Source organism: Bufo bufo, chromosome 5, assembly GCF_905171765.1.
Source record: "Bufo bufo chromosome 5, aBufBuf1.1, whole genome shotgun sequence".
Lineage (NCBI taxonomy): Eukaryota > Metazoa > Chordata > Amphibia > Anura > Bufonidae > Bufo > Bufo bufo.
The window spans coordinates 425,254,544-425,280,709 of NC_053393.1; the positions used below are offsets into that span (position 1 = coordinate 425,254,544).

At 46.1% G+C, this 26,166-nt stretch overlaps 1 protein-coding gene and 1 long non-coding RNA gene across 4 annotated transcripts in view; both read right to left on the reverse strand.

The window, feature by feature from the left end:
• DYNC1LI1 (dynein cytoplasmic 1 light intermediate chain 1) overlaps positions 1–26,166 on the reverse strand; it is an 83,886-nt gene that overhangs the window by 37,036 nt on the left and 20,684 nt on the right. For all 3 annotated transcript variants that reach the window (XR_005779215.1, XM_040433393.1, XM_040433395.1), the window contains exons 5-10: positions 21,544–21,707; positions 16,151–16,244; positions 12,733–12,868; positions 7,447–7,558; positions 5,079–5,138; positions 4,926–4,967 (exon numbers count right to left, since the gene is read on the reverse strand). Coding sequence is in view for 2 of the 3 variants with exons in the window: in XM_040433393.1 (XP_040289327.1) it covers positions 4,926–4,967; positions 5,079–5,138; positions 7,447–7,558; positions 12,733–12,868; positions 16,151–16,244; positions 21,544–21,707 (608 nt within the window). In the remaining variant the exon portion in view is untranslated. The remainder of the gene's footprint in view (positions 1–4,925; positions 4,968–5,078; positions 5,139–7,446; positions 7,559–12,732; positions 12,869–16,150; positions 16,245–21,543; positions 21,708–26,166) is intronic.
• Positions 1–26,166, reverse strand: part of LOC121002090 — a 432,454-nt gene that overhangs the window by 20,144 nt on the left and 386,144 nt on the right. The gene's annotated exons all lie outside the window — the stretch shown is intronic.

A 26,166-nucleotide genomic window follows, 5' to 3' on the forward strand; every position in this document is an offset into this window, starting at 1 on the left:
GCTGCAACCCAAGACCCAAAACTTTATTTTTTCTTTATAAGGAGCTGTGTGAGGGCTTGATTTTTGCAGGACGACTTGTAGTTCTCATTGGTATCATTTTGAGGTACATATCACGTTTTAAATCGCTTTTTATTCCTTTTTTTGGTGACGAATAAGCAAAAAGCAATTCTGCGTTTTTTTTTTAAATTTTTTTTTTAACCACCTCAGCCCCCAGTGCTTAAACACCCTGAAAGACCAGGCCACTTTTTACACTTCTGACCTACACTACTTTCACCGTTTATTGCTCGGTCATGCAACTTACCACCCAAATGAATTTTACCTCCTTTTCTTCTCACTAATAGAGCTTTCATTTGGTGGTATTTCATTGCTGCTGACATTTTTACTTTTTTTGTTATTAATCGAAATTTAACGATTTTTTTGCAAAAAAATGACATTTTTCACTTTCAGTTGTAAAATTTTGCAAAAAAAACGAGATCCATATAGAAATTTTGCTCTAAATTTATTGTTCTACATGTCTTTGATAAAAAAAAAATGTTTGGGTAAAAAAAAAATGGTTTGGGTAAAAGTTATAGCGTTTACAAACTATGGTACAAAAATGTGAATTTCCGCTTTTTGAAGCAGCTCTGACTTTCTGAGCACCTGTCATGTTTCCTGAGGTTCTACAATGGCCAGACAGTACAAACACCCCACAAATGACCCCATTTCGGAAAGTACACACCCTAAGGTATTCGCTGATGGGCATAGTGAGTTCATAGAACTTTTTAGTTTTTGTCACAAGTTAGCGGAAAATGATGATTTTTTTTTCTTACAAAGTCTCATATTCCACTAACTTGTGACAAAAAATAAAAACTTCTATGAACTCACTATGCCCATCACGAAATACCTTGGGGTCTCTTCTTTCCAAAATGGGGTTACTTGTGGGGTAGTTATACTGCCCTGGCATTCTAGGTGCCCAAATGTGTGGTAAGGAGTTTGAAATCAAATTCTGTAAAAAATGACCTGTGAAATCCGAAAGGTGCTCTTTGGAATATGGGCCCCTTTGCCCACCTAGGCTGCAAAAAAGTGTCACACATCTGGTATCTCCGTACTCAGGAGAAGTTGAGGAATGTGTTTTGGGGTGTCTTTTTACATATACCCATGCTGGGTGAGATAAATATCTTGGTCAAATGCCAACTTTGTATAAAAAAAAAGGGAAAAGTTGTCTTTTGCCAAGATATTTCTCTCACCCAGCATGGGTATATGTAAAATGACACCCCAAAACACATTCCCCAACTTCTCCTGAGTACGGAGATACCAGATGTGTGACACTTTTTTGCAGCCTAGGTGGGCAAAGGGGCCCATATTCCAAAGAGCACCTTTCGGATTTCACAGGTCATTTTTTACTGAATTTGATTTCAAACTCCTTACCACACATTTGGGCCCCTAGAATGCCAGGGCAGTATAACTACCCCACAAGTGACCGCATTTTGGAAAGAAGAGACCCCAAGGTGTTCGCTGATGGGCATAGTGAGTTCATGGAAGTTTTTATTTTTTGTCACAAGTTAGTGGAATATGAGACTTTGTATGAAAAAAAAATAATAAAAAAAAAAAAAACAGCATTTTCCACTAACTTGTGACAAAAAATAAAAAATTCTAGGAACTCGCCATGCCCCTCACGGAATACCTTGGGGTGTCTTCTTTCCAAAATGGGGTCACTTGTGGGGTAGTTATACTGCCCTGGCATTTTCCAGGGGCCCTAATGTGTGGTAAGTAGGTAAATGACCTGTGAAATCCTAAAGGTGCTCTTTGGAATATGGGCCCCTTTGCCCACCTAGGCTGCAAAAAAGTGTCACACATGTGGTATCGCCGTATTCAGGAGAAGTTGGGGAATGTGTTTTGGGGTGTCATTTTACATATACCCTTGCTGGGTGAGAGAAATATCTTGGCAAAAGACAACTTTTCCCATTTTTTTATACAAAGTTGGCATTTGACCAAGATATTTCTCTCACCCAGCATGGGTATATGTAAAATGACACCCCAAAACACATTCCCCAACTTCTCCTGAGTACGGCGATACCAGATGTGTGACACTTTTTTGCAGCCTAGATGCGCAAAGGTGCCCAAATTCCTTTTAGGAGGGCATTTTTAGACATTTGGATACCAGACTTCTTCTCACGCTTTGGGGCCCCTAGAATGCCAGGGCAGTATAAATACCCCACATGTGACCCCATTTTGGAAAGAAGACACCCCAAGGTATTCAATGAGGGGCATGGCGAGTTCATAGAAATTATTTTTTTTTGGCACAAGTTAGCGGAAATTGATATTTTTAATTTTTTTCTCACAAAGTCTCCCGTTCCGCTAACTTGGGACAAAAATTTCAATCTTTCATGGACTCAATATGCCCCTCACGGAATACCTGGGGGTGTCTTCTTTCCGAAATGGGGTCACATGTGGGGTATTTATACTGCCCTGGCATTCTAGGGGCCCTAAAGCGTGAGAAGAAGTCTGGAATATAAATGTCTAAAAAATTTTACGCATTTGGATTCCGTGAGGGGTATGGTGAGTTCATGTGAGATTTTATTTTTTGACACAAGTTAGTGGAATATGAGACTTTGTAAGAAAAAAAAAATAAATTCCGCTAACTTGGGCCAAAAAAAATGTCTGAATGGAGCCTTACAGAGGGTGATCAATGACAGGGGGGTGATCAATGACAGGGAGGGTGATCAATGACAGGGAGGGTGATCAATGACAGGGAGGGTGATCAATGACAGGGAGGGTGATCAATGACAGGGGGGTGATCAGGGAGTCTATATGGGGTGATAACCACAGTCATTGATCACGCCCGTGTAAGGCTTCATTCAGACGTCCCTATGCGTTTTGCGGATCCGATCCATCTATCAGTGCATCCGTAAAAATCATGCGGATATCTGAATGGAGCTTTACAGGGGGGTAATCAATGACAGGGGGGTGATCAGGGAGTCTATATTGGGTGATAACCACAGTCATTGATCATGCCCCTGTAAGGCTTCATTCAGACGTCCGGATGCGTTTTGCGGATCCGATCCATCTATCAGTGCATCCGTAAAAATCATGCGGACATCTGAATGGAGCTTTACAGGGGGGTAATCAATGACAGGGGGGTAATCAATGACAGGGGGGTGATCAGGGAGTCTATATGGGGTGATCACCACAGTCATTGATCACGCCCCTGTAAGGCTTCATTCAGACGTCCGGATGCGTTTTGCGGATCCGATCCATCTATCAGTGGATCCGTAAAAATCATGCGGACGTCTGAATGGAGCTTTACAGGGGGGTAATCAATGACAGGGGGGTGATCAGGGAGTCTATATGGGGTGATCACCACAGTCATTGATCATGCCCCTGTAAGGCTTCATTCAGACGTCCGGATGCGTTTTGCGGATCCGATCCATCTATCAGTGGATCCGTAAAAATCATGCGGACATCTGAATGGAGCTTTACAGGGGGGGTAATCAATGACAGGGGGGTGATCACCACAGTCATTGATCATGCCCCTGTAAGGCTTCATTCAGACGTCCGGATGCGTTTTGCGGATCCGATCCATCTATCAGTGCATCCGTAAAAATCATGCGGACATCTGAATGGAGCTTTACAGGGGGGTGATCAGGGAGTCTATATGGGGTGATCACCACAGTCATTGATCACGCCCCTGTAAGGCTTCATTCAGACGTCCGGATGCGTTTTGCGGATCCGATCCATCTATCAGTGGATCCGTAAAAATCATGCGGACGTCTGAATGGAGCTTTACAGGGGGTTGATCAATGACAGAGGGGTAATCAATGACAGGGGGGTGATCAGGGAGTCTATATGGGGTGATCAGGGGCTAATAAGGGGTTAATAAGTGACGGGGGGGGGGGGGGGTGTAGTGTAGTGTAGTGGTGCAACATATTACTGAGCTACCTGTGTCCTCTGGTGGTCGATCCAAACAAAGGGGACCACCAGAGGACCAGGTAGCAGGTATATTAGACGCTGTTATCAAAAGGGGTTAAAAAAAAACACATCTCCAGCCTGCCAGCGAACGATCGCCGCTGGCAGGCTGGAGATCAACTCTCTTACCTTCCGTTCCTGTGAGCGCGCGCGCCTGTGTGCGCGCATTCACAGGAAGTCTCGCGAGATGACGCATATATGCGTGACTGTGCGCAGCGCTGCCACCTCCGGAACGCGATCCTGCGTTAGGCGGTCCGGAGGTGGTTAAACGGCGTTCACCTTACAGAATGAATTACATAACTGCATAGTGCGGGTTGTTACGGACGCAGCAATACCAAACTGGAATTTATTTAATAAGGTTCTTTGTTTCTAAAATACTTTGTGCTATTCCTGTAGTGCAATGTATTTTAATGTCAGTGCTATACTGACATTCACCAGCAGGCTGCACCAGAGAGGCTCGGCCCTGGTATAGACACCCCGCGATGTCAGTGCAATTATACATATAAAAGTACATTAATAATAAAATAGGTATTGCTGTGCCTTAAAATGACTTAACCCCTCAGTGACCACAATACGCCTTTTTACGTTGTTCACTAAGGGGCCTTTTACGTTGTTCACTAAGCATTGGACAGGTCTCCAGGAGCACTTAGACTGGAGATCAGGGGCACAGCTATAGGGTAATAGCCGCCCTCCTGCTCTAACGGCCCAGACCGGCAGGAACACTAATCCAGTCTGTTTAATCCTTTACATGCCGTGCTCAATGGCGCCAGCGGCATGTAAGCAGTTACAGAGTTTAAATATAAAAAAAAAAAAAGACATGGAAAATTAAAAATATTATCAAAAATTCTTTAAAAATATGTTAAGCATAAAGTAGGTCATTTTCTAATGAGACATTCCCCTTAAGTGTTACTTACAGAATACTGTAAAACCCCTTTAAAAGGTAAATGGTTCTAAAACCAAATCACAAAAGCGCTACTTACTGGACGCCCTGCGGAGGTTGGTGGCTGTTTTGCAAGCTGTGACTAGAAAGAAGCATATGCAAATATATAAATTAGAGGCCGCGCGATAATGATCACTGAAATAAAGTCATCAGTAAAATGCAATAACTGACCTGACTATTGCAGGGAACCTACCTGCTGCTTCGTAAGGAATACTTGATCATCCTCTGCTAAAATTTCTTTCTCATGAACAAACTGGAAAATAAAAAAGTTGGAATGTAAGCACGGTAAGGGTCTGCGATGGGAAGGTACAGTTCTGGTAAAAATGTGAGATATTGCCAAAAACATAGCAAATCAAGACTCAACAATTCTCAATATTCAATCATAAAAAGGGGTTAGCCTATGTTTTTTTTATTGAAACACCTCATTATTAAAATGGTTTGTAGTCACGTTCAATTAAAACAGAGGCCCTGATTTATCAAGACTGGCATGTGCTATGCCAGCCACTGTCGGAGGAGGTGCAATTCCTCCTCCGCCCTCCATGCACCAGACTGGAATCTTCTCCAGCCTATAGCTGGCGTATAGATTAAGGCCCCACCCACATCACACCCCCTTTTCGGAAACTGGCGGGGGAGGCGCAATAACGTCACCTACGTCTAGATTTTGTAACAAGGGTTTCTTAATGCCAAAACCATGGCATAGGGAGATGATAAATCTCCAAGGAGTTTCTTTCACAAGGTATACAAGTTTTACACTTAAAGGGACACTGTCACCTGGATTTCACTTACTGAGGTATTAACATCACCACATCAGTCTCCACAATTTACATTAAAATATACTAGTATTACTGCCCTGTGTCTTGTAGTTTTGTCTATAAAATCGCTTTTATTAATATGCTAATTACCTCAATAAGGAGCCCAAGGGGCTGTCCCTCCGGCCGTTGGAGCCCAGCACCGCCCCACTGCTAATTTATTCATTCCCCTTCGCCGACGTAATGTTTGTCTAGCGCCCATAATCCCGCGCAGGCGCCCTGGATACACGTCGGCGCCTGTGCGGTGTCCTGGCATCGGCCTCACATAACTCATCGCGCATGCACCAGCTTCGCTCCACCCGGAAAGAAAGAGCGGGGTGGCGCGACTTGCCGGGCGGAGGTTGGAGGAGCAGGTCAAGCGAAGCTGGCGCATGCGCAATGAGTTCTGTGAGGCCGATGCCAAGACACCGTGCGGGCGCTGACAAGAGTATCCAGGGTGCATGCACAGGATTACGGGTGCTGCACAAACATTATGTCGGCGAAGAGGAATGAATAAATTAGCAGTGGGGCGGTGCTGGGCTCCAACGGCCGGAGGGACAGCCCCTTGGGCTCCTTATTGAGGTAATTAGCATAGTAATAAAAGAGCTTTTATAGACAAACTACAAGACACAGGGCAGTAATACTAGTATATTTTAATGTAAATTGTGGAGACTGATGTGGTGATGTTAATACCTCAGTAAGTGAAATCCAGGTGACAGTGTCCCTTTAAGGTGGACCGCCATGTGAAGCTATGATAAGTTTTCAGAGGTGGACACACACATGCAGCTCCTCTGGACTCTATCTAGGCCTCCCAGTCGGTGGTGTGGCAACTGTGTTACAGGGTATCAGTAAGGCCACCTGCACACGATGCGGGCGAACGCACATAAGATCCGCACAAATGCAAACATATCTGCACAAAATTTTCTAACAGAAGTTTTTGCCGCAGGTCTCACCCTTCATTGGAAAAGGATACAATCTGCACGAAAACCACAAACATAATTGACATGCTGCAGATTTGGAAATCCGCACTTAGTGATGGAAATATAGAAACGGACCGCCATATGATAAATACAATAACGTCGCCTAGGAGAGCTGATAGGTTTTTTTTTTTACTTGTCTGTTTTAGTAAATACTTGTATTCCCCAGAACGAAGCCATTCTAGAGTTTTGTCGTTCCTGTTATTCCTTAATAGTATGTATGAAGAAACTGACACCTGGGTGTTGGCATTCCATGTGTCAGACTGTGCGGGGACGCATCCCCAGATGGCAAAACCCAGTTGATAATTCATAAATTTCTAGAAGGAATAATTTTAAATGCTCCAAGAATTATCATTTCCTGAAGAATACAATTATTTACACGTCAGGGGAGGTAACCGGTCCCCTTTAAAGAGAACGGAGTAGAGAACATTAGAATACAAGATTCTGAATCTGATCTCTTATAAAATGGCCATGTGCTGTAGGCTCTATTTACATCCATGTCCTGTGGTCATCCATTGACACACACAATTCTATAGCATTAGGCTAGGGCTATACGACGACATGTGTCGCACCAATTTTTAGAATGATAGTCCGAGATGGATATTTCTGCGACTGTCGTATCGCAGTATGTCGCATGTCACAATGCGACACCATAGACTATTATAAAAATTGTTGCACGACACATGTTGCAGTGTTGTTGTGCCCTATGTGTCACGCAATTTATTGTCGCGCGACACTTGTCGTCCTGTAGCCCTAGCCTTAGGAAAAACCGAAAATTAAAGCAGCATTAAATTACCTTTCTCACAGGTGGTTTAGTGATAATATCTTCAAAAGTGTCATCCGGTTTTAGCGTTTGAAGATTTTCATATAAAATTCCTATTTTTTTGTCGTTGTCCCATCCTCCTGGACTGGAGAAGAACAGGAATGTCAGAAGACTGACTATATAAAACCTTACCCCGCACATCTCTACAAGTGGCGTTTTTGTTAAAGAATAACGGTCGTATATATTTTTTTGGAGTATTGGATTGTGGTGATTAATATCTCCTTGGTGGCCATATTGCAACTTTTCACTGTGTATTCAATTACCCCTTAATTCCACAGTTTTGTTCCCTGTACTGCCTATTTTTACCTGTGCTTAAAATCAGGTTGCTATGCATGGTCCGTCTATCTGTTGAAGGACGAGGACAAGAAGCAGGCTGCGTGCAAGGTCACATTACTGACAGCCAGGGACTGTAAGTAAATGATTAAAGCCAGGTCCTCCCCAGCGGCTGATAACAGTGCCTGGGCTGTGTGCACTTCTCCCTGTCCCTGCACTTGGCAGACGCTCCCTCACTCAGCAGAGCTGGAGAATGCAGTGTTGGAGCAGCGCAGACCAGGGAAGGGAGATCTGCCCTCTGCTCAGTGTATAAATGAAAGCAACATGTGGTAAGAGGACCCCTTTGTGCTGCAGGAGATTAACCCTTTAGGGGGGAGGGCTCTGGTTACTGACACTTTTGGGGCGCTATTGTTACTGGCTAGTGAGGGCAGGCGGGATTAGCCTCAGGGTGAGGGCAGTGGCGGCCATCTTAACTGAATAGTGAAATTGCTGTTTTATGCAGACTGGTTGCTAAGGGCTGAATCTTATTAAATATTCTGGAATATCATGTTATTAGTAACTACATATATGAAAATTGAAATTAGGGTCTAAATGTGACAGTTATCCTTTAAGTTAGGTGGCTTTTTTGGCTTTCTTGCTTCTTTTCAAAAATGCAGCATACTATAAGCTATTGTTGCTTTTTCAGCGGTTTTTGCCAATACCTTCTTTATGAGGGGAAAATGCACAAAAAAAAAACCCTCACCTATGCTTATTCTGACAATTTTTGTACTGGTAAGAAAACATCAAATTCACATGTGTAAGGACTATAAGGCCACATAAAAAATAAAAAAAAGTTGTTAAAAATGGCAGTTTCTTTTTCTAACTGATGAATTTCTGAGAGACCGCTATTAAAAATGGTCCCCTTCAATTGCATGGGGCTGTCAGTCCGTGCAACAATGGACAACCTGGCCTGCAATGTACATCGCCGAATGTGGGCAATGTACTGCCACAAATGTTCACAGTACAAAATACCTGGAAACGGCCGGCTGTGCACCTCACCTGCACAAGATTTCAGAATGGGGATGCATGACGCTGAGAGAAAAGGGAGATGTCATCGGAAAAGAAGGTATGATCTATATGCCGTTTGTATCACCTGCAGGCAGGGGTTTAACAGGTCTAAATGAGCCGGCAGACTCCCTTTAAATGCTTGGCACCAGGGCCGGCCTTTGGGGTGTGCGGGCTGTGCGGCCGCACAGGGCGCCATAGTAACAGGGGCGCTGGGCGGCCGACAGCTCGCAATGTAATCTGCGGCAGGCGAGGCTGTACTTGTGTTCTCCCTCGGGGCGCCCCCTCCATCTCCCCCTCCCCTGTGTCTGACCTGCCTGCTGCCCCCGCCGCTGCCAATAAGAAGAGAGACAGGAGGAGGAGGGGAGGGTCTGTGGCCACTGCGCCACCAATGAAGAAAACTGACCTGAAATACAAATACAGGAGGCGGGTGCTGGAATCAAATAGCCGGCCCCCGACCTCTGTGACAGGGAGCTGCGATCAGCTGCAGTTGAGTTAACCCTTTAGGTGCGGTACCTGAGGGGTTAACTGCCGCTGATCGCAGCTCCCTGTCACAGAGGTCGGGTGCCGGCTATTTGATTCCGGCACCCGCCTCCTGTATTTGTATAAGAAACGTTGGTGGCACAGTGCGCCCCCCACCCCCCCCCCCCCCAGTATAAGAAACATAATTGGTGGCTCAGTGCGCCCCCCCCCCCTAGTATAACAAACGTTGGTGGCACAGTGCGCCCCCCCCAGTATAAGAAACATTGGTGGCTCAGTGGAAAGTGCCAATGAGGGTTAAAAAATAATTTTAAAAAAATTAACTCACCTCCTCCAGTTGATCACGTAGCTGCCCGTCTTTCTTCAGGACCTGTGGTGACATCACTGAGCTCATCACATGACCCATTACCATGGTGATGTATCATGTGATGAGCACAGTGATGTCACCACAGGTCCTTTGACAGGTCATAAAGAAAGAACAGAAGACGATCAATTGGAGGAGGTGAGTTAATTATTTTTTTATTTTTTAACCCTCATTGGCACTGCCCACTGCGCCACCAATGTTTATTATATTGAGGGGGGCGCACTGCGCCACCAATGTTTATTATATTGAGGGGGGGCGCACTGCGCCACCAATGTTTATTATACTGGGGTGTTGGGGGGGCGCACTGCGCCACCAATGTTTATTATACTGGGGTGTTGGGGGGGGCGCACTGCGCCACCAATGTTTATTATACTGGGGTGTTGGGGGGGCGCACTGCGCCACCAATGTTTATTATACTGGGGTGTTGGGGGGGGGCGCACTGCGCCACCAATGTTTATTATACTGGGGTGTTGGGGGGGCGCACTGTGCCACCAATGTTTATTATATTGGGGGGCGCACTGCGCACAACGATGGGTTAGGGAAATTTCACAGCAGAGTGCGCATGCGCTGGGAGCCTTGCCGGCGGTTAGGGTAGGGAAAAATTATGGGCCAGTGCACAGGTGCGGTGATCGGATGGATGTTCTCAGCAGGACACCGGCCGACACTGCGCATGCGCTGGGAGCCTCACCAGCGGTTAGGGAAAAAGCACTGGCCCGTACGTAATTTTTCTCTTCCCTAACCGCTGGTGAGGCTCCCGATGCATGCGCAGTGTCGGCCGGTGTCCAGCTGAGAACATCCATCCGATCACTGCGCCTGCGCATTGGCCCATAGTTTTTCCCTACCCTAACCGCCGGCGAGACTCCTGGCGCATGCTCACTCTGCTGTGAAACTTCCCTAACCTGATGTTGTGCGCCTGCGCGGTGCTGCACACCTCCTCACGTCATGTCCGGTGCGACCGGAAGTGACGAGGGTAGGGAAATCTCACGAAGTAGGGAAGTATGACATTACACCGGCCTTTGGGGTGTGTGGGCTGGTAACTACTTGGTTGGATAGTCAGCCAGCCTATGCCATGATGCCAGCAACAAGCAGTGTTTTTTTTTTTTGGGGGGGGGGGGGGGGGGGCGCCACAAGGTTAGCTCGCACAGGGCGCCTGGACACCTAAGGCCGGCCCTGCTTGGCACTTAGGCCTCATGCACACGACCGTTGTGTGCATCCGTGGCCGTTGTTCAGCGTGATTTTCTGCGGACCCATTGACTTTCAATGGGTCCGTTGAAAACTCGGAAAATGCACCGTTGTTCATCCACAGCCGTGATCCGTGTTTCCTGTCCGTCAAAAAAACAAGACCTGTCCTATTTTTTTGACGGAAAGATTGGCATCCGTGTCCGTGATCCGTGGCCGTAGGCTACTTTCACACAGACGGATCCGCAGATCCGTCTGCATAAAAGCTTTTTCAGAGCTGAGTTTTCACTTCGTGAAAACTCAGATCCGACAGTGTATTCTAACACAGAGGCGTTCTCATAGTGATGGGGACGCTTCAAGTTAGAATATACTACGAACTGTGTACATGACTGCTGCCTGGCAACACCCGATCTCTTACAGGGGGCTGTGATCCGCACAATTAACCCCTTAGGTGCCGCACCTGAGGGGTTAATTGTGCGTATCATAGCCCCCTGTAAGAGATCAGGTTCTGCCAGGCAGGAGGGGGCAGACCCCCCTCCCCTGTATTTAACTCATTGGTGGCCAGTGCGGCCTCCCCTCTCCCCCCCCCTCCCTAATTAAAATCACCCCCCCCCCCCCATCATTGGTGGCCAGTGCGGCCTCCCCTCTTCCCCCCCCTTAAAATCACCCCCCCATCATTGGTGGCCAGTGCGGCCTCCCCTCCCCCCCCCCTAATTAAAATCACCTTCCCCCATCATTGGTGGCAGCGGAGAGTTCCGATCGGAGTCCCAGTTTAATCGCTGGGGCTCCGATCGGTAACCATGGCAACCAGGACGCTACTGCAGTCCTGGTTGCCATGGTTACTTAGCAAATTTTAAGCATTATACTTACCTGCGATGTCTGTGACTGGCCGGGCGCTCCTCCTACTGGTAAGTGACAGGTCTGCTATAGGCAATGCGCCGCACAGACCTTTCACTTACCAGTAGGAGGAGCGCCCGGCCGGTCACAGACAGCGAAGGTAAGTATAATGCTTCTAAAATTGCTAAGTAACCATGGCAACCAGGACTGCAGTAGCATCCTGGTTGCCATGGTTACCGATTTAGTAGGGGGGGGGGGGGGAGAGGGGAGGCCGCACTGGCCACCAATGATGGGGGAAGGTGATTTTAATTAGGGGGGGGGGGGGTAGGCAGGCCACACTGGCCACCAATGAGTTAAATACAGGGGAGGGGGGTCTGCACCCTCCTGCCTGGCAGCACCCGATCTCTTACAGGGGGCTATGATACGCACAATTAACCCCTCAGGTGCGGCACCTAAGGGGTTAATTGTGCGGATCACAGACCCCTGTAAGAGATCGAGTGCTGCCAGGCAGCAGGGGGCAGTCATGTACAAAGTTTTTAGTATATTCTAACTTGAAGCGTCCCCATCACTATGGGAACGCCTCTGTGTTAGAATATACTGTCGGATATGAGTTTCACGATCTAACTCAAATCCGATGGTATATTCTAACATAGAGGCGTTCCCATGGTGATGGGGACACTTCAAGTTAAAATATACCATCGGATTGGAGAAAACTCCATGGGGGACGGATCCGTTTGCAATTGCACCATATTGTGTCAACGTCAAACGGATCCGTCCCCATTGACTTGCATTGTAAGTCAGGACGGATCCGTTTGGCTCCGCACGGCCAGGCGGACACCAAAATGACTTTTTTTTCATGTCCGTGGATCCTCCAAAAATCAAGGAAGACCCACGGAAGAAAAAACGGTCACGGATCACTGAACAACGGAAATCCGTTTTGCGGACCGCAAAAAAAACGTCCGTGTGCATGAGGCCTTACACAAAATCTTTGTGTAAGAGCTCGTAATAAAACTCCATAGTCAATAGTCCTTCACACAAGGGGGGTGGGGGTTAGTAGAAATACGTAGGACGTGAGCACTTACATAAATACTGCATCCTTCTCCACAACCACAGCAGACATGTTGAAAGGAAATCCGTACAATTGCTGAACAATATATTTATATACAATGTCAATATTTTTGTTCTCTTTTATCGATGTGTAAATTAGTGCAGCGCCATCTAAAGGGAACAGGTCAAGGAAGTAATAAGGGAAACGCAAAACTCAAGAAATTAATCAGCCAGGCGTACAAGGTCTTGAATCCAACAGGGGCCTTTCTGAAGCCAACAAACTACAGAAAAAAACTGTGAATTGTCATAAAACACTCAGAGTGGCATGAGAGACAAAAAATTATAATAAAAAAACATCCTTTGGCCGAATGCACACGGCCGTGTTCCGCGGTCGAGAGCGGTCCGTGATATGCCGGGCTGGATTCCTGTTCAGAGCAGGAGCGCACGGCGTCATTGGTTGCTATGACGCCGTGCGCTTCATGCCGCCGCTGCTGTACAGTAATACACTCGTATAGTGTATTACTGTAGTGCAGCGGCGGCATGAAGCGCACGGCGTCATAGCAACCAATGACGTCATGCGCTCCTGCTCTGAACAGGAATCCAGCCCGGCATACCATGGACCGTTCTCGGCCGCGGAACATGGCCGTGTGCATGAGGCCTTTAGGTCACCATTTTGTCAGTAAGCTACACTGCTTCCGTATTGCCCATTCGCTTCTACGATTTCTGCCACATTCACAAGTCCGTGATAAAATCAGTGATAAGATGGTCAGTGATGCACCCGTAAAGGATCAGTGTTTAGTCCGTGTGTCCATTTTTTGCTCTCCGTGTGTCATCCATGTTTCGCGGACACTGTACAGATGAAAAATAAATTTTATAGCATCTCCTCCTATGGTCTGTGAAACACGCATAGACTATAATGGGCCTGAGGGATCTGTGAACATGGACAAAATAGAGCAAGCTTCCGTGCTAAAACCACAATAAGATAAATGGGTATGTGTGCTGTCCATGGAGAACACATACAGCACACGTGCGTGAATCACCGACATGTGAATGAGGCATCTAAGATACAGCACCTTGCCTGTTTCCCGGCCAACTCTTGTTTTCAATCAGACCGCATGTAGTGACTACCTGGAAAGGGAAGACAGACCTCCATGGGTGAGATAGGTGCAGCTCCCATCTATCAGACATTCATAGCTTAGGCCTCATACACATGACCGTATTCATTTAGTGGTCTGCAAATAGTGGATCCGTAAAATACGGATGTGGCCTGTGTGGGATCCATATTATGTTGCGGACCAATTGACTTTAATGTGCTCGCATTCTGCAGACCAGAATAGGACATGCTGTATCTTTTGCGGCACGGACATATGGAAAGCAAAAAGAAAATACGGATCGCACACTGGCCACAACCGTATTTTGCAGACTGCAAAACGGACGCAGTCGAGTGCATAAAGCCATATTATGGAGCCACTCCTATTTTTGACTTACGGTCCTATTAGACAGGCAGACATCCAGTAATGATTTAGCGAGTTGTTTGTGCTCAAAAGTCGTTTAATTATACAAAAAATATTTTTTAGCCGTTTTCTCATTATTGCGATTGTGGCTTGTTTGTTCCTAGAGCAATTAGGCTGGATTAACATCTGCGTTGTGAACTCCGGCAGTCTGTTCTGGCAGTGGAACAGACTGCCGGAGTTCACCGTATCCGGAATATCCACCGTTCTCTGGCATATATGCCAACTTTCGGCCGGACAAAAAGTGTTGCTTGTAGCACTTTTTGTTCAGCTAAAAGCTGGCATATACGCCACATACAGTGACCGGATTACAGTGCCGGAGTTCACAATGCACGTGTGAACCCGCCCTTACACTGCTAACAACTGTCAGATTTCCGATTAGATAAGAAACTGTGGTGGCGACTAGTGATAATTAGGCAAATTTCCACTGCTGCTTCTAAATGTAAGACCACTGTCTATGGCCCCTTTCACACTGGCGTTTTGGTTTCCGTTTGTGAGATCCGATCCGGATCAGTTAGATAAGGATAAGGATCTGCTCAGAATGCATCAGTTTGCCTCCATTCTGCTCTGGAACGTTTTGGGTCCGCCTGACGATGCGGAGGCAAACTGATCCGTCCTGGCACACAATCTAAGTCAATGGAGACGGATCCGTTTTCACTGACACAATGTGGCACAATAGAAAACAGATCCGTCCTCCATTGACTTTCAATGGTGTTCAAGACGGATCCGTTATGGCTATGTTACAGATAATACAAATGACGGATCCCCACCAAACACGAGTGTGAAAGTAGCCTAAAACAGGCGTACAAAATGGTGAATTACTTTTTTAGACCTGGCGTGAGCGTGAAAAGTCGCAGATTGCGGTGCAAAGGACCCACTAAGTTCTTATTATTATGTTTTACTATTTTTGATAAATAAAAGCCTTTTAAAAATAAAATAATTGATTTGTGTTGCCATACTTGGAGACCCATAGCTTTTTTTACCCTTCCGTTGAGAGAGCTTGTTATTTCCCAGGGTGAACCATTGTTTTTATTAATATCATTTTAGGGTACAACAGACTTTTAGGGCTGTATTACACCAAGAGATAAGGCTACTTTTACACTGGCGTTTCTGGGTCCGCTTGCGAGATCCGTTTCAGAGCTCTCACAAGCGGTCCAAAACGGATCAGTTTAGCCCTAATGCATTCTGAATGGATAAGGATCCGTTCAGAATGCATCAGTTTGGCTCCGTTCTGCCTCCATTCCGCTCTGGAGGCGGACACCAAAACGCTGCTTGCAGCGTTTTGGTGTCCGCCTGGCGACGCGGGGCCAAACGGATCCGTCCTGACTTACAATGTAAGTCAATGGGGACGGATCCGTTTGTCACTGGCACAATTGTAAACGGATCCGTCCCCCATTGACTTTCAATGTAAGTCAGGACGGATCCGTTTGACTTACACTTATTTTATTTTTTTTACAGATTAATGCAAACGGATCCGTTCTGAACGGATACCAGCGTTTGCATTAAAGGTGCGGATCCGTCTGTGCAGATACCAGACGGATCCGCACCTAAACGCAGGTGTGAAAGTAGCCTTATCTGGCCAATCATTGGTCAGATGGCCGTTTATACACACAACTTTAGGTCTGATTGGACAGATATTGGTCAGATAATCTGTTGGTGTAATACAGCCCTAGGACTGCTGTTCACACACTTCTAAGCTTGCCATAGGTTCAGCTGACAGCTACCTCCCCCGACAACCCCATAAACATGCAGTCCTCCATCTGGAGAGGGAGACATGCTGCCGTCAGACACTTCTTACTGGAAATGTTGAAATCCAACAAGTATGATCCTCCATTCCCTGAATACCTACCACTGGGAGACATTAGATTGTCGATTTATTTGGCCAACTTTACCTCAATCCATTTTGAGAGCTTTCATTTAAGCGTTCTTCCTGAAAGGATACACTGTAAACAGAACTTCCTGATATGTGACTGAATAAAGTCGAAGTGCTCATCTGTATAGTCATGCTCCTTTTCCAAAATACTAATGGCATCACACTGCAAACAAAGTACATAAGAATAGTATATGAGAATTACAGAGCTTAGAGCTGAAATAACACCAGGATATAAAGAATAAGGCCTGTATTAGACCTGCAGATAGCCGACCGGATCATCACTAACAAGCATTCATAATAACACTTGTTAGTGATGATCTGCCAATGTAAAAGTGGCGCTGATTACCCAATGAACGAGCTCGATCATTGTGCAATCGCATTTTTTATGCATGCTAAAAAATATAATTATTTGCCTGTGGCAGATCGTGCCGTCTAATCACGCTCTGCTGATTCTGTATGGGGACGAGCGATGGCAGTAGTGGTCGCCCCTCCCCATACTGTGGAGGAGAGAGCTGCATGTATATGCAGTGGTCTCCTACACTGACGAGCAGGCGATTGTTGGGAAGGAACGCTTCCTTCCCGACAATCGAAATGCTAATCTGCACGTCTAATACAGCCATAAAAGATTTACAGATGAATTACAATTCAGCAAAACAAAGAAGAGGGGCTTCTATGGGCCATACCAGTGGTGATCCATTTGTTATGTAAGCCAGTAACTTTCTAATATGTATTTATACTCTGGTTTATGTTCCACACGGTGTTTAAGATATCTTTTTGTTGTCAGCAAATGTTCTAGGTGAGAAATGGCCTAAAATAGCAGCAGCATATTAAAATCTCCACTGTAAACATTGCAATAAAACAGTACAATACAGTACAACTAAATAACCTCAAAATTATTTCACCACCTTCCTCCTTTTATTACAACAAAAAATGTATAGAAAAAGAATCTTAGATTTACATACACCAACTACCAGGTTATCATTTTGCTATACCAGAGTTAGGTCATGTCGACTAACTTGAAAAGAACTCTTTAAAGGGAACCTGTCACCTGGATTTTGGGTATAGAGCTGAGGACATGCGCTGCTAGATGGCCGCTAGCAAATCCGCAATACCCAGTCCCCATATATATCAGTACAGACCAAAAGTTTGGACACACCTTCTCATTCAAAGAGTTTTCTTTATTTTCATGACTATGAAAATTATAGATTCACACTGAAGTCATCAAAACTATGAATTAACACATGAGGAATTATATACATAACAAACAAGTGTGAAACAACTGAAAATATATGTCATATTCTAGGTTCTGCAAAGTAGCCACCTTTTGCTTTGATTACTGCTTTGCACACGCTTGGCATTCTCTTGATGGGCTTCAAGAGGTAGTCCCCTGAAATGGTTTTCACTTCACAGGTGTGCCCTGTCAGGTTTAATAAGTGGGATTTCTTGCCTTATAAATGGGGTTGGGACCATCAGTTGCGTTGAGGAGAAGTCAGGTGGATACACAGCTGATAGTCCTACTGAATAGACTAATAGAATTTGTATTATGGCAAGAAAAAAGCAGCCATCATTACTTTAAGAAATGAAGGTCAGTCAGTCAGCCGAAAAATTGGGAAAACTTTGAAAGTAAGGGCTATTTGACCATGAAGGAGAGTGATGGGGTGCTGCGCCAGATGACCTGGCCTCCACAGTCACCGGACCTGAACCCAATCGAGATGGTTTGGGGTGAGCTGGACCGCATCTCTGGGAACTCCTTCAAGACTGTTGGAAGACCATTTCAGGTGACTACCTCTTGAAGCTCATCAAGAGAATGCCAAGAGTGTGCAAAGCAGTAATCAAAGCAAAAGGTGGCTACTTTGAAGAACCTAGAATATGACATATTTTCAGTTGTTTCACACTTGTTTGTTATGTATATAATTCCACATGTGTTAATTCATAGTTTTGATGCCTTCATAGTCATAAAAATAAAGAAAACTCTTTGAATGAGACGGTGTGTCTAAACTTTTGGTCTGTACTGTACATACAATATATATATATATATATATATATATTATGTAAATGAGGCAAGTAAGAAGCCCAAGTAGCTGTTACTAATAAATAAATAAATAAATAAATAAATAAATAAATAAATATATATATATATATATTATATATATATATATATATATAAAAATGGAAAAAGGGCAGCACTCCACTGGATTTAAAATAAAATAAACTTTATTTACCCATAGGCAACAGCGACGTTTCGGCTCATACACAGGAGCCTTCCTCAAGCAGTGACCTGGCTTGAGGAAGGCTCCTGTGTATGAGCCGAAACGTCGCTGTTGCCTATGGGTAAATAAAGTTTATTTTATTTTAAATCCAGTGGAGTGCTGCCCTTTTTCCATTTTTTCCATTTGTTGGATTGGCTTATATCCACAACTGGGCCTGTGCACCCTTTTTTTCCAAGTTCTTTGTGACGGTGCTGCCATTCTTTTTAAATATATATATATATATATATATATATATATATATATATATACATACATATACATATACCGTATATGCCGGCGTATAAGACGACTGAGCGTATAAGACGACCCCCAACTTTTCCAGTTAAAATATAGGGTTTGGGGTATACTCGCAGTATAAGACTACCCCTCCAACGCTATTTACTTTGGCATTAAGATCTGCAGGTAATTGTTGTGCAATTTTCGTCTTTTGCCTCAGTACCATATTATGCCTTTCCAAGAATCTAGTACACCAGGATACAGTGGCCTTAAATCTGTTGCTGTAATCTGAGTTATTTTTTGGTCCACTGAAGTGCAAACAAACTTATTTTATTTTGTGTCACTACATAACCGTTTTGGCGATGCTCCTTCACCCTGTCTGCTACATGTTTTTCGAGTTCTGGCCAATGTGGGGTGCCTCTTCTTAAAGCACACTTACCCCTTGGCATACTCTTTAATGCTTTTTCATTTGCTTTCCAGTCCCGAACCATCTTTTCTGTTACTCCATATTGTCTTGCAGCAGCGCAGTTATTATGTTCCCTGGTATAGTTTACAACTTTAAGTTTGAAACTGGCTTCATATTTCTTTCTTCTTGCTGGTAGAGCCATGATGGGGTCTTGACTGTTAGCCATTTGTATACTGTACTGTGTATACTGGTGCTGTACTGTATGTACAGATACTGGTGCTGTACTGTATGCACAGATACTGGTGCTGTACTGTATGCACAGATACTGGTGCTGTACTGTATGCACAGATACTGGTGCTGTACTGTATTCACCACCACATGTATCTGCTCCCCAGATAGACTCTGTTTTTTTCACCACAGATGAGATGCAAACCAAACTTCATTAGAGATCCGCCGTTCCAACATTAGAATTGGCTGAAGTGCAAATGCTCCTGCTTCCCCCTGCCTTCCCTCAGAATCGCCAATCCAACCCAGTATACAACAACCAGCCAATCACGGCAAGCAATGTACCGGTATTTTCTGTGCACAATGCATACAAAGCCTTCTTGGATTAGGTGGGTCAGCTCGCCCTGCCTGCCCAGCCCTCCCTGTCTTCAAGACGATCTGAGCGGTAGTGCGCAATGTGATACTGCCGGCACGAGAAAACCACTGAGAGCGGGGAGAGGGGGCTGCTTCAGGAGCGGCTGGCCGGGATGCAGCGCACGGTGGCTCAGTTAGAGGGCACCTGTCCCTGAAGCTGGAGAAGGACAGCTTCTCCAGTCCGGCTAGGGAAGTAAGTTTCAGCACTCCGTATACCGGCATATAAGACAACACCCGGCGTATAAGACGACCCCCGACTTTTAAAGAGATTTTCATGTGTTAAAAAGTAGTCTTATATGTGTAATAGTTTTTATGACACAATAAAACCACACAGAGCTATGGGGACTCGGTATTGCGGATGTGCTAGCGGCCATCTAGCAGCCCATGTCCTCAGCTCTATACCCAAAATCCAGGTGACAGGTTCCCTTTAAGCTTGTTCCTAGTGCATTACCATGCATGAGCAATTCAATGAGTGATAAAAGAATAGATCTGAATGATAGAATCAAGTTTCTGGCTACTACCACCATTAATAATTTCATAATAATATATAATAATAAAAACATAATATAATAATTTACATATAAATACAGAGGTATAAAAAATAAAAAATCTACACGACAAAACAAGCTATAATGACAAGTAGGTAAAGCTATGTTCACATCATGTGGGCAATACATGTTTAGTGTATACGATTGAGCATACAAGCCAAACGTGTCCATTGGGCTACAGGGGTCCAACAAAGGCCCAAAAAAATGTCAGATATAGCACTGTAGACTATTCCATATGAGGGGGAGAAGATTTTGATATTGATTGATAGGTCATCAATATCTGATCAGTGGGGGTCCAACACCTGGGACCCCCACCGATCAGCTGTTTGAAAAGGCTGTGGTGCTGCTGCCTCTTCCTAGGCCAGCGACGTCAGATTCATCTGGTCAGTCCCATTCTAGTGGATGTGGCTGAGCTGCAATACCAAGCACAGCCGCTATACACTGTAGGGCGCTGAGCTTGGTATACTGTGAGGAGGCTGCAGCACTCATAGGAGCACCACAGCCTCTGTGTGGAAAATGTACGCAACTTTGGTTGAAACATAAATCTAATGCAGCGATATAAAATTAAAAGATGAGAAGTCTCAGAAATCCCCAGATACTCATTAGTTTTGATATGCCAAATATTTTATTTAAAAATGCTAAAGTAAGGAATGCAAAGAACGATGAGACAAATCACACAGGCCTGTCCATTATCTTTTACTCTGCCATAATTATTTACCATGGGACATAGAAAATTGGTGGATTCACACGGCCCGAGTATTGGGCACCACCGTTCCTGCGAATGCTGGTTCACAACCATCTGCCCGTGTGAAGGAGCCGCCGATCACCTGACGAACGAACAAAACGCTTGTTTATCGGGTGAAACTGTCGTTTGTGTAGGCAAGTAAATTATGGTTTCTGGGCAGTAGATCGTGCTGTCTAAACAGCGATCTACTGCCCAGAAACAGTGCAGCTGTATGAAGACGAGGGATCCCTAGTAGAGATGAGCGAACTTCTGTTTTAAGTTCGGCGTCTAAAGTTCGGCTTCCGGTTAGCGGAGGATCCCGATATGGATTCCGAATTCCGTTGTGGTCCGTGGTAGCGGAATCAATAATGGTCATTATTGATTCCGCTACCACGGACCACAACGGAATTCGGAATCCATATCGGGATCCTCCGCTAACCGGACGCCGAACTTAAAACAGAAGTTCGCTCATCTCTAATCCCTAGTCCTCATACTGTGAAGGAGATCACCACATGTAAATGCAGCGGTCTCCTTCACTGAACGAGTAGCCGACTTTCGGGAAGGAACGTTCCCTTCCGACAATCGGCTGTACATTGCAGCATGTAAGCCAGCCGTAGGTGCAAATGCTGAATAAAACAAACGCTATCCCATCAACTGACCTTTGTGCAAACAACTACTACAGGAATGCCAAGGTTACGTGTGAGCGTATCTTCTCCTAAGGGCAAAATCACACTTTCCTCCCGATCATCTTGCGTATTCCTTCTTTGAGGAGAAGCAGGGAATTCTTCTCCGGGCTCTACATACTCTTGAAAACTTCTAACCACTGTAAAAAGACAGAGATTGGCAGAAACTAATCTGGACTCTGGATGAAATGTTACTGTGGTAGGTTGTGAACTGGGACCCCCACTAATTTCTAGAATAAAGAAGCCACGTTTTTTTTTTTTCAGTTTGAACATGGGAAAAACAAGATTTTTGTGAAACTCACCTATAAAATCTCTTTCTCGCTAAGTTCATTGACCGTGGGTATAGCTGCTTGCTGCCACTAGGAGGTGACACTAGGCTGAAAAGTGATAACTCCTCCCCTGCAGGCTATACCCCCTTCAGCCTGGAGAGAGCATATCAGTTTGTGCCCAAGCAATAGGAGTAGGAGAAAAAAAAAAAAAACATACGGTAAACAACCAACAACTGACCAACGCCAGTCGGATCAAACCAGCACTGGGGGCCATACTGGCTCCACAACCGCCAACAATTATGGCAAACAGAAATTACTGGGTGGGAGCTGTGTCCCCCAATGAACTAAGCGAAAAAGAGATTTTACAGGTGAGTTTCACAAAAATCTCGTTTTCTCGCTAGTATCATTGGGGGGGACACAGGACCGTAGGATGTCCTAAAGCAGTCCACGGGGAGGGAACAAATCACATACCCATGGAGAAAAACGTCCTCGAGGATGCGTAACTCACTGCCGCCTGCAAGAATTTGCTGCCTGGAACAGTATCCGCCGGTGCCTAGGAAGGCACCCGGTAAAACTTGATGAACGTGTGCCCGGAAGACCAAGATACTGCCTTCCACACTGGAAAGCTACTGCATGAAGGAGAAGGACCCGAGAAGCGCCGACCGCTGGTCGGGTGGGCCAAGACTCAGCTGGGCATTGCCTTACCCCGAGAGCGGAATGCTCGAGCAACTGTTGAACAGATATATCTGGAAAACATCCTTTGGAGGCCGTCAGCTTTGACAAGGACCCCAGGATAAAAATTGGTAGAGGTCTGTACGGCGGTAAGCGCTAGTTATGGACAAGCAAGCTCAGAGGCCAAATCACATGGCTGATGGAGAGCTCGGTCTGTGTAATGCGAGGGAGAAAGAAGAGAAACCCATGTGTGAGGGCGTGGAAAGGCGACCACCTTCTGCGAAGAAAGAGGATACTGGACGGAACACTGCCCTATGTTCATACTTAAAGAAAAAAGTACGTACAAGAAGGCGTATCAACTCCGAAAAAAACCGCCAAACAGCTGGCTCCTGGCCGCAACTGTGGAAGTAGAACTAAAAGGCCAAGTCCGCAGGATTCACCTCTGGTCAAGAGAACAACCACTAGGGAGCAGAATATTGGTAGACCAATGCCCTTATAGCCGTAGAGGCTTGTGGTGAGATTTCTAGTGAGAGAAGCTGCCTGAAAAACCACCAAGAAACAAACGCCTGAGCCAGGCGTGCCCCACTGCAGGCCAAAGAATCAATACCTCGCGAGAAAGGTAAAGTAAAGCCAATGTGAGCACCACCAGTGATGGGAAGCCCCGTCAGTGACCATATATTAACAAAGTGGCGACCCTGCCTGGAAGGGCAGATGAGTGGAACAAAGATGAGAGAAATACTCTTGCCGGGTGAAGTTCGATTACGACGTCCAACGCCTCCACCGTACCCAAGGAACCCTGGGCCCGTGAAAAAATAGAGATGGGCTTCCAGAGTCGTACAACCCATGGCTACTGGTCAGCTAGACAGAAGGATAAGGTGATCAGTTATCCAACTCGAGGAGAGACCGGAAAGGAAAAGTGTGATTCATTCCAGGGACGAAACCCCTACTAGCGGGCGACGTCGTGACAGACACCCGCTCTACCCGTCTTGGGAAGGCTCTCAGTCCACCCCCGGAATGAGCAGTGAAAGAACAACCACCATTGGCTTGAGGTGACATAGACATTACTGATATCTGAAGAGAGGTAGCACCGATGACGTTACGGTATGACTAGTAGAATCCAAGTCTTGCTTAGAACGGCAATCTAGTGCCGTAGGGACTGAGCTAACCAGTAGAACGTACTCGAAGGTAGGTGCTGATCAGCCATGGCAACTACGCCATAGCCACGCCAGAGTCGACGACAGAAGGACAACAGTTGTCAGAGCCACGGACCCTTATCGGTAGTGTAAACCAGAAAGAGGCCAGAACTAAAGCCCATTCCCATCTGAGACTGGTGCTCTACAGAATCTAGTCTGGTAATGCGACACTCCGCCTGAAGATGAGGCCATACAAGGGAAGCCCCAAGAGTAATGCTCACGCCATACTCCAGCTGAGGAGTAGGCCACACCGTAGAGGTCACTGATTCTCATGTTAGAAGAATCCGTTACCTGACGAAAGAACTGTGCAGTAGGAACCTTAGCATGTAATGGTGACGCAAACACCCCTTGTGCAGTAGGAGCTACCGCATGCTCCGCCAGCGTGGACATGAGGGGAAGGCCTGAGGGCATCCAGTAGAAGTCATGGTATCAAGCTGGCCCAGTTAGTAGAGCTAACCTTAAACCCTCCACCTGAAAAGGGCACTGAACAGGAGCAACTGCTGAAGTAGTACCAGGGTAGAACCCCTACCTGAGGGGGGCTGTCCCACTACAGCGATTACGAGCATCTAGCCCTAGCGTGAAGACTACCCTGCGAAGGAGAACCCGTTGTAGTAGTCACTGCAGAGTGCCAGCATAACACCCTCACCTAGATAAGGATGAGTGGTGGACGAAGCATCCGGAGTCAGTGGAATATTCTGCTTGCTGGATCTTGATCACAGTACTCTGTGCAGTGTGACTGACCTGAATGGTGGAGGCTCATGGGTATGGGGGGGGTCTCTAGGACACATAAGGCTGGGTGACCCCACTGAGAGCACAAAGGTCGACATTTTTGTGTCCCCAAACAGTGCTGGAAGAAAAGAGGGATACCATATGGGAGTATCCGTAGTATCCAGTGGCAGTATCCATATGCCACTAGATGGAGAATATCAGGCACCAGCGGGTACCGACTGTTGCCACGGACCACCTGTGAAGGAAGCCAAGGCATCTAGAGTCGTGGCGTAGTTAAAATACAGCATGCAAAGATGCATAGTGATTCCCCTGTTAATGGATCATTTGTAGAGGGTAATGCCACAGGAAGTATGTGATGGCAAATGAGAGATTGAATAGCAACCAATGGTAGTGCAATCCCCCGGTTAGGGAAGGGGGTAGCGCGATAGTCAGAACCGCAATCTACGGAAGTGTAATTACCCACTCAATGGAGGGGGAAATGCCTACGGTAAGCACTGCGCTCAGTGGCAGTGCAATCACTCCACCTATGATAGGGAGTAACATATCCAGTAAGTACTGTAACCCGAGGTAGTGCAAATACATCACCCATCGAAGGGGGTAACGCACCCAGCAGGAACTTGCATATGACGAGTTCTGTACTCTGTGGGAAGTGCAATTATCCCACCCCAGTAAGGGGGTAATGCGTACGTAAACACTGCGACAGCAGTGAGAATGCCATATTGCCACCTATAAAAGAGGTTAATGTATGCTGACAATACTGAGCCCAGTGGAACTGCAATTCCGCCACTCACAGAACAAGGGACACCTATGGCTGGCATTGAGACCAATGCTAGTGCGGTCAGTCCACCTCAGGAAGGAGGTAATACCTTAAGTAAGCACTGTATCCAGTAGAAGTGTAAATAGCGCCTAAGGAAGGGAGTAATGCATACACCAGAACCGGCTAGCACGGACGTAATCTTGGAAAAATTATCCGGATTCATGTCAGAGTACTAATAACTGTCCTGCTTCGGCCCTCTCGTCCGCAGTTCCACCTCTCAGCCTCTAGCCCATGGCTGTTGCAGGCTGTGCCGGTGTTGACATAACAACGAAACTACCCCGGAGGTGGAATGGAACTAAAGGTCTGCTTACCGGATTGCGCAGACGGTGCTCTATTAACCAAACGACCCAGGAGGGTGGATTGGGAACTTCCAGAGGTCCTCCGTTGTGTTGCGCAGGAGGAGAAATATCAATCAGACGCCCCCGGAGGGTGGATGGGAAGTTTCAGTTGTCCTCAACTGGATTTGCGCAGTTGGAGCATTATCAACCAACCGACCTCAGCGGGCGGATTGGGAATCCTTCGGATGTACTCCACTGGATTTACGCAGGCGGAGCGTTATCCACCAACGGCCCCGGAGTGCGATTGGGAGAACTGAGAGAAATCCTGCACTGTCCGGGATGGGGTACAGGCCCAGTTGGTACACCAGACAGGTTGACCCTGCGGTGATGTGGGCTGAGGAGGGCAGGATCTGTATGGCGCATGATTTTTTTTTGGTGAGGACCTAGCCTCATATGGAGAGGAGGCAGGAAGGGCTGTATACTGCATTGTGCCTGCAGATAGAAACCTAGAGTAAACAGGGGCCTTAAAGAGGTGGCTGTGCAAGAAGGGTTAAGCCGCCCAAGGACCGGGGCAGAGCCAGCGGGCTCCCGGGGAGATTCGCGCTAGAAAAATGGTCGCAAAGCCGGGGGCTAAGTTATCA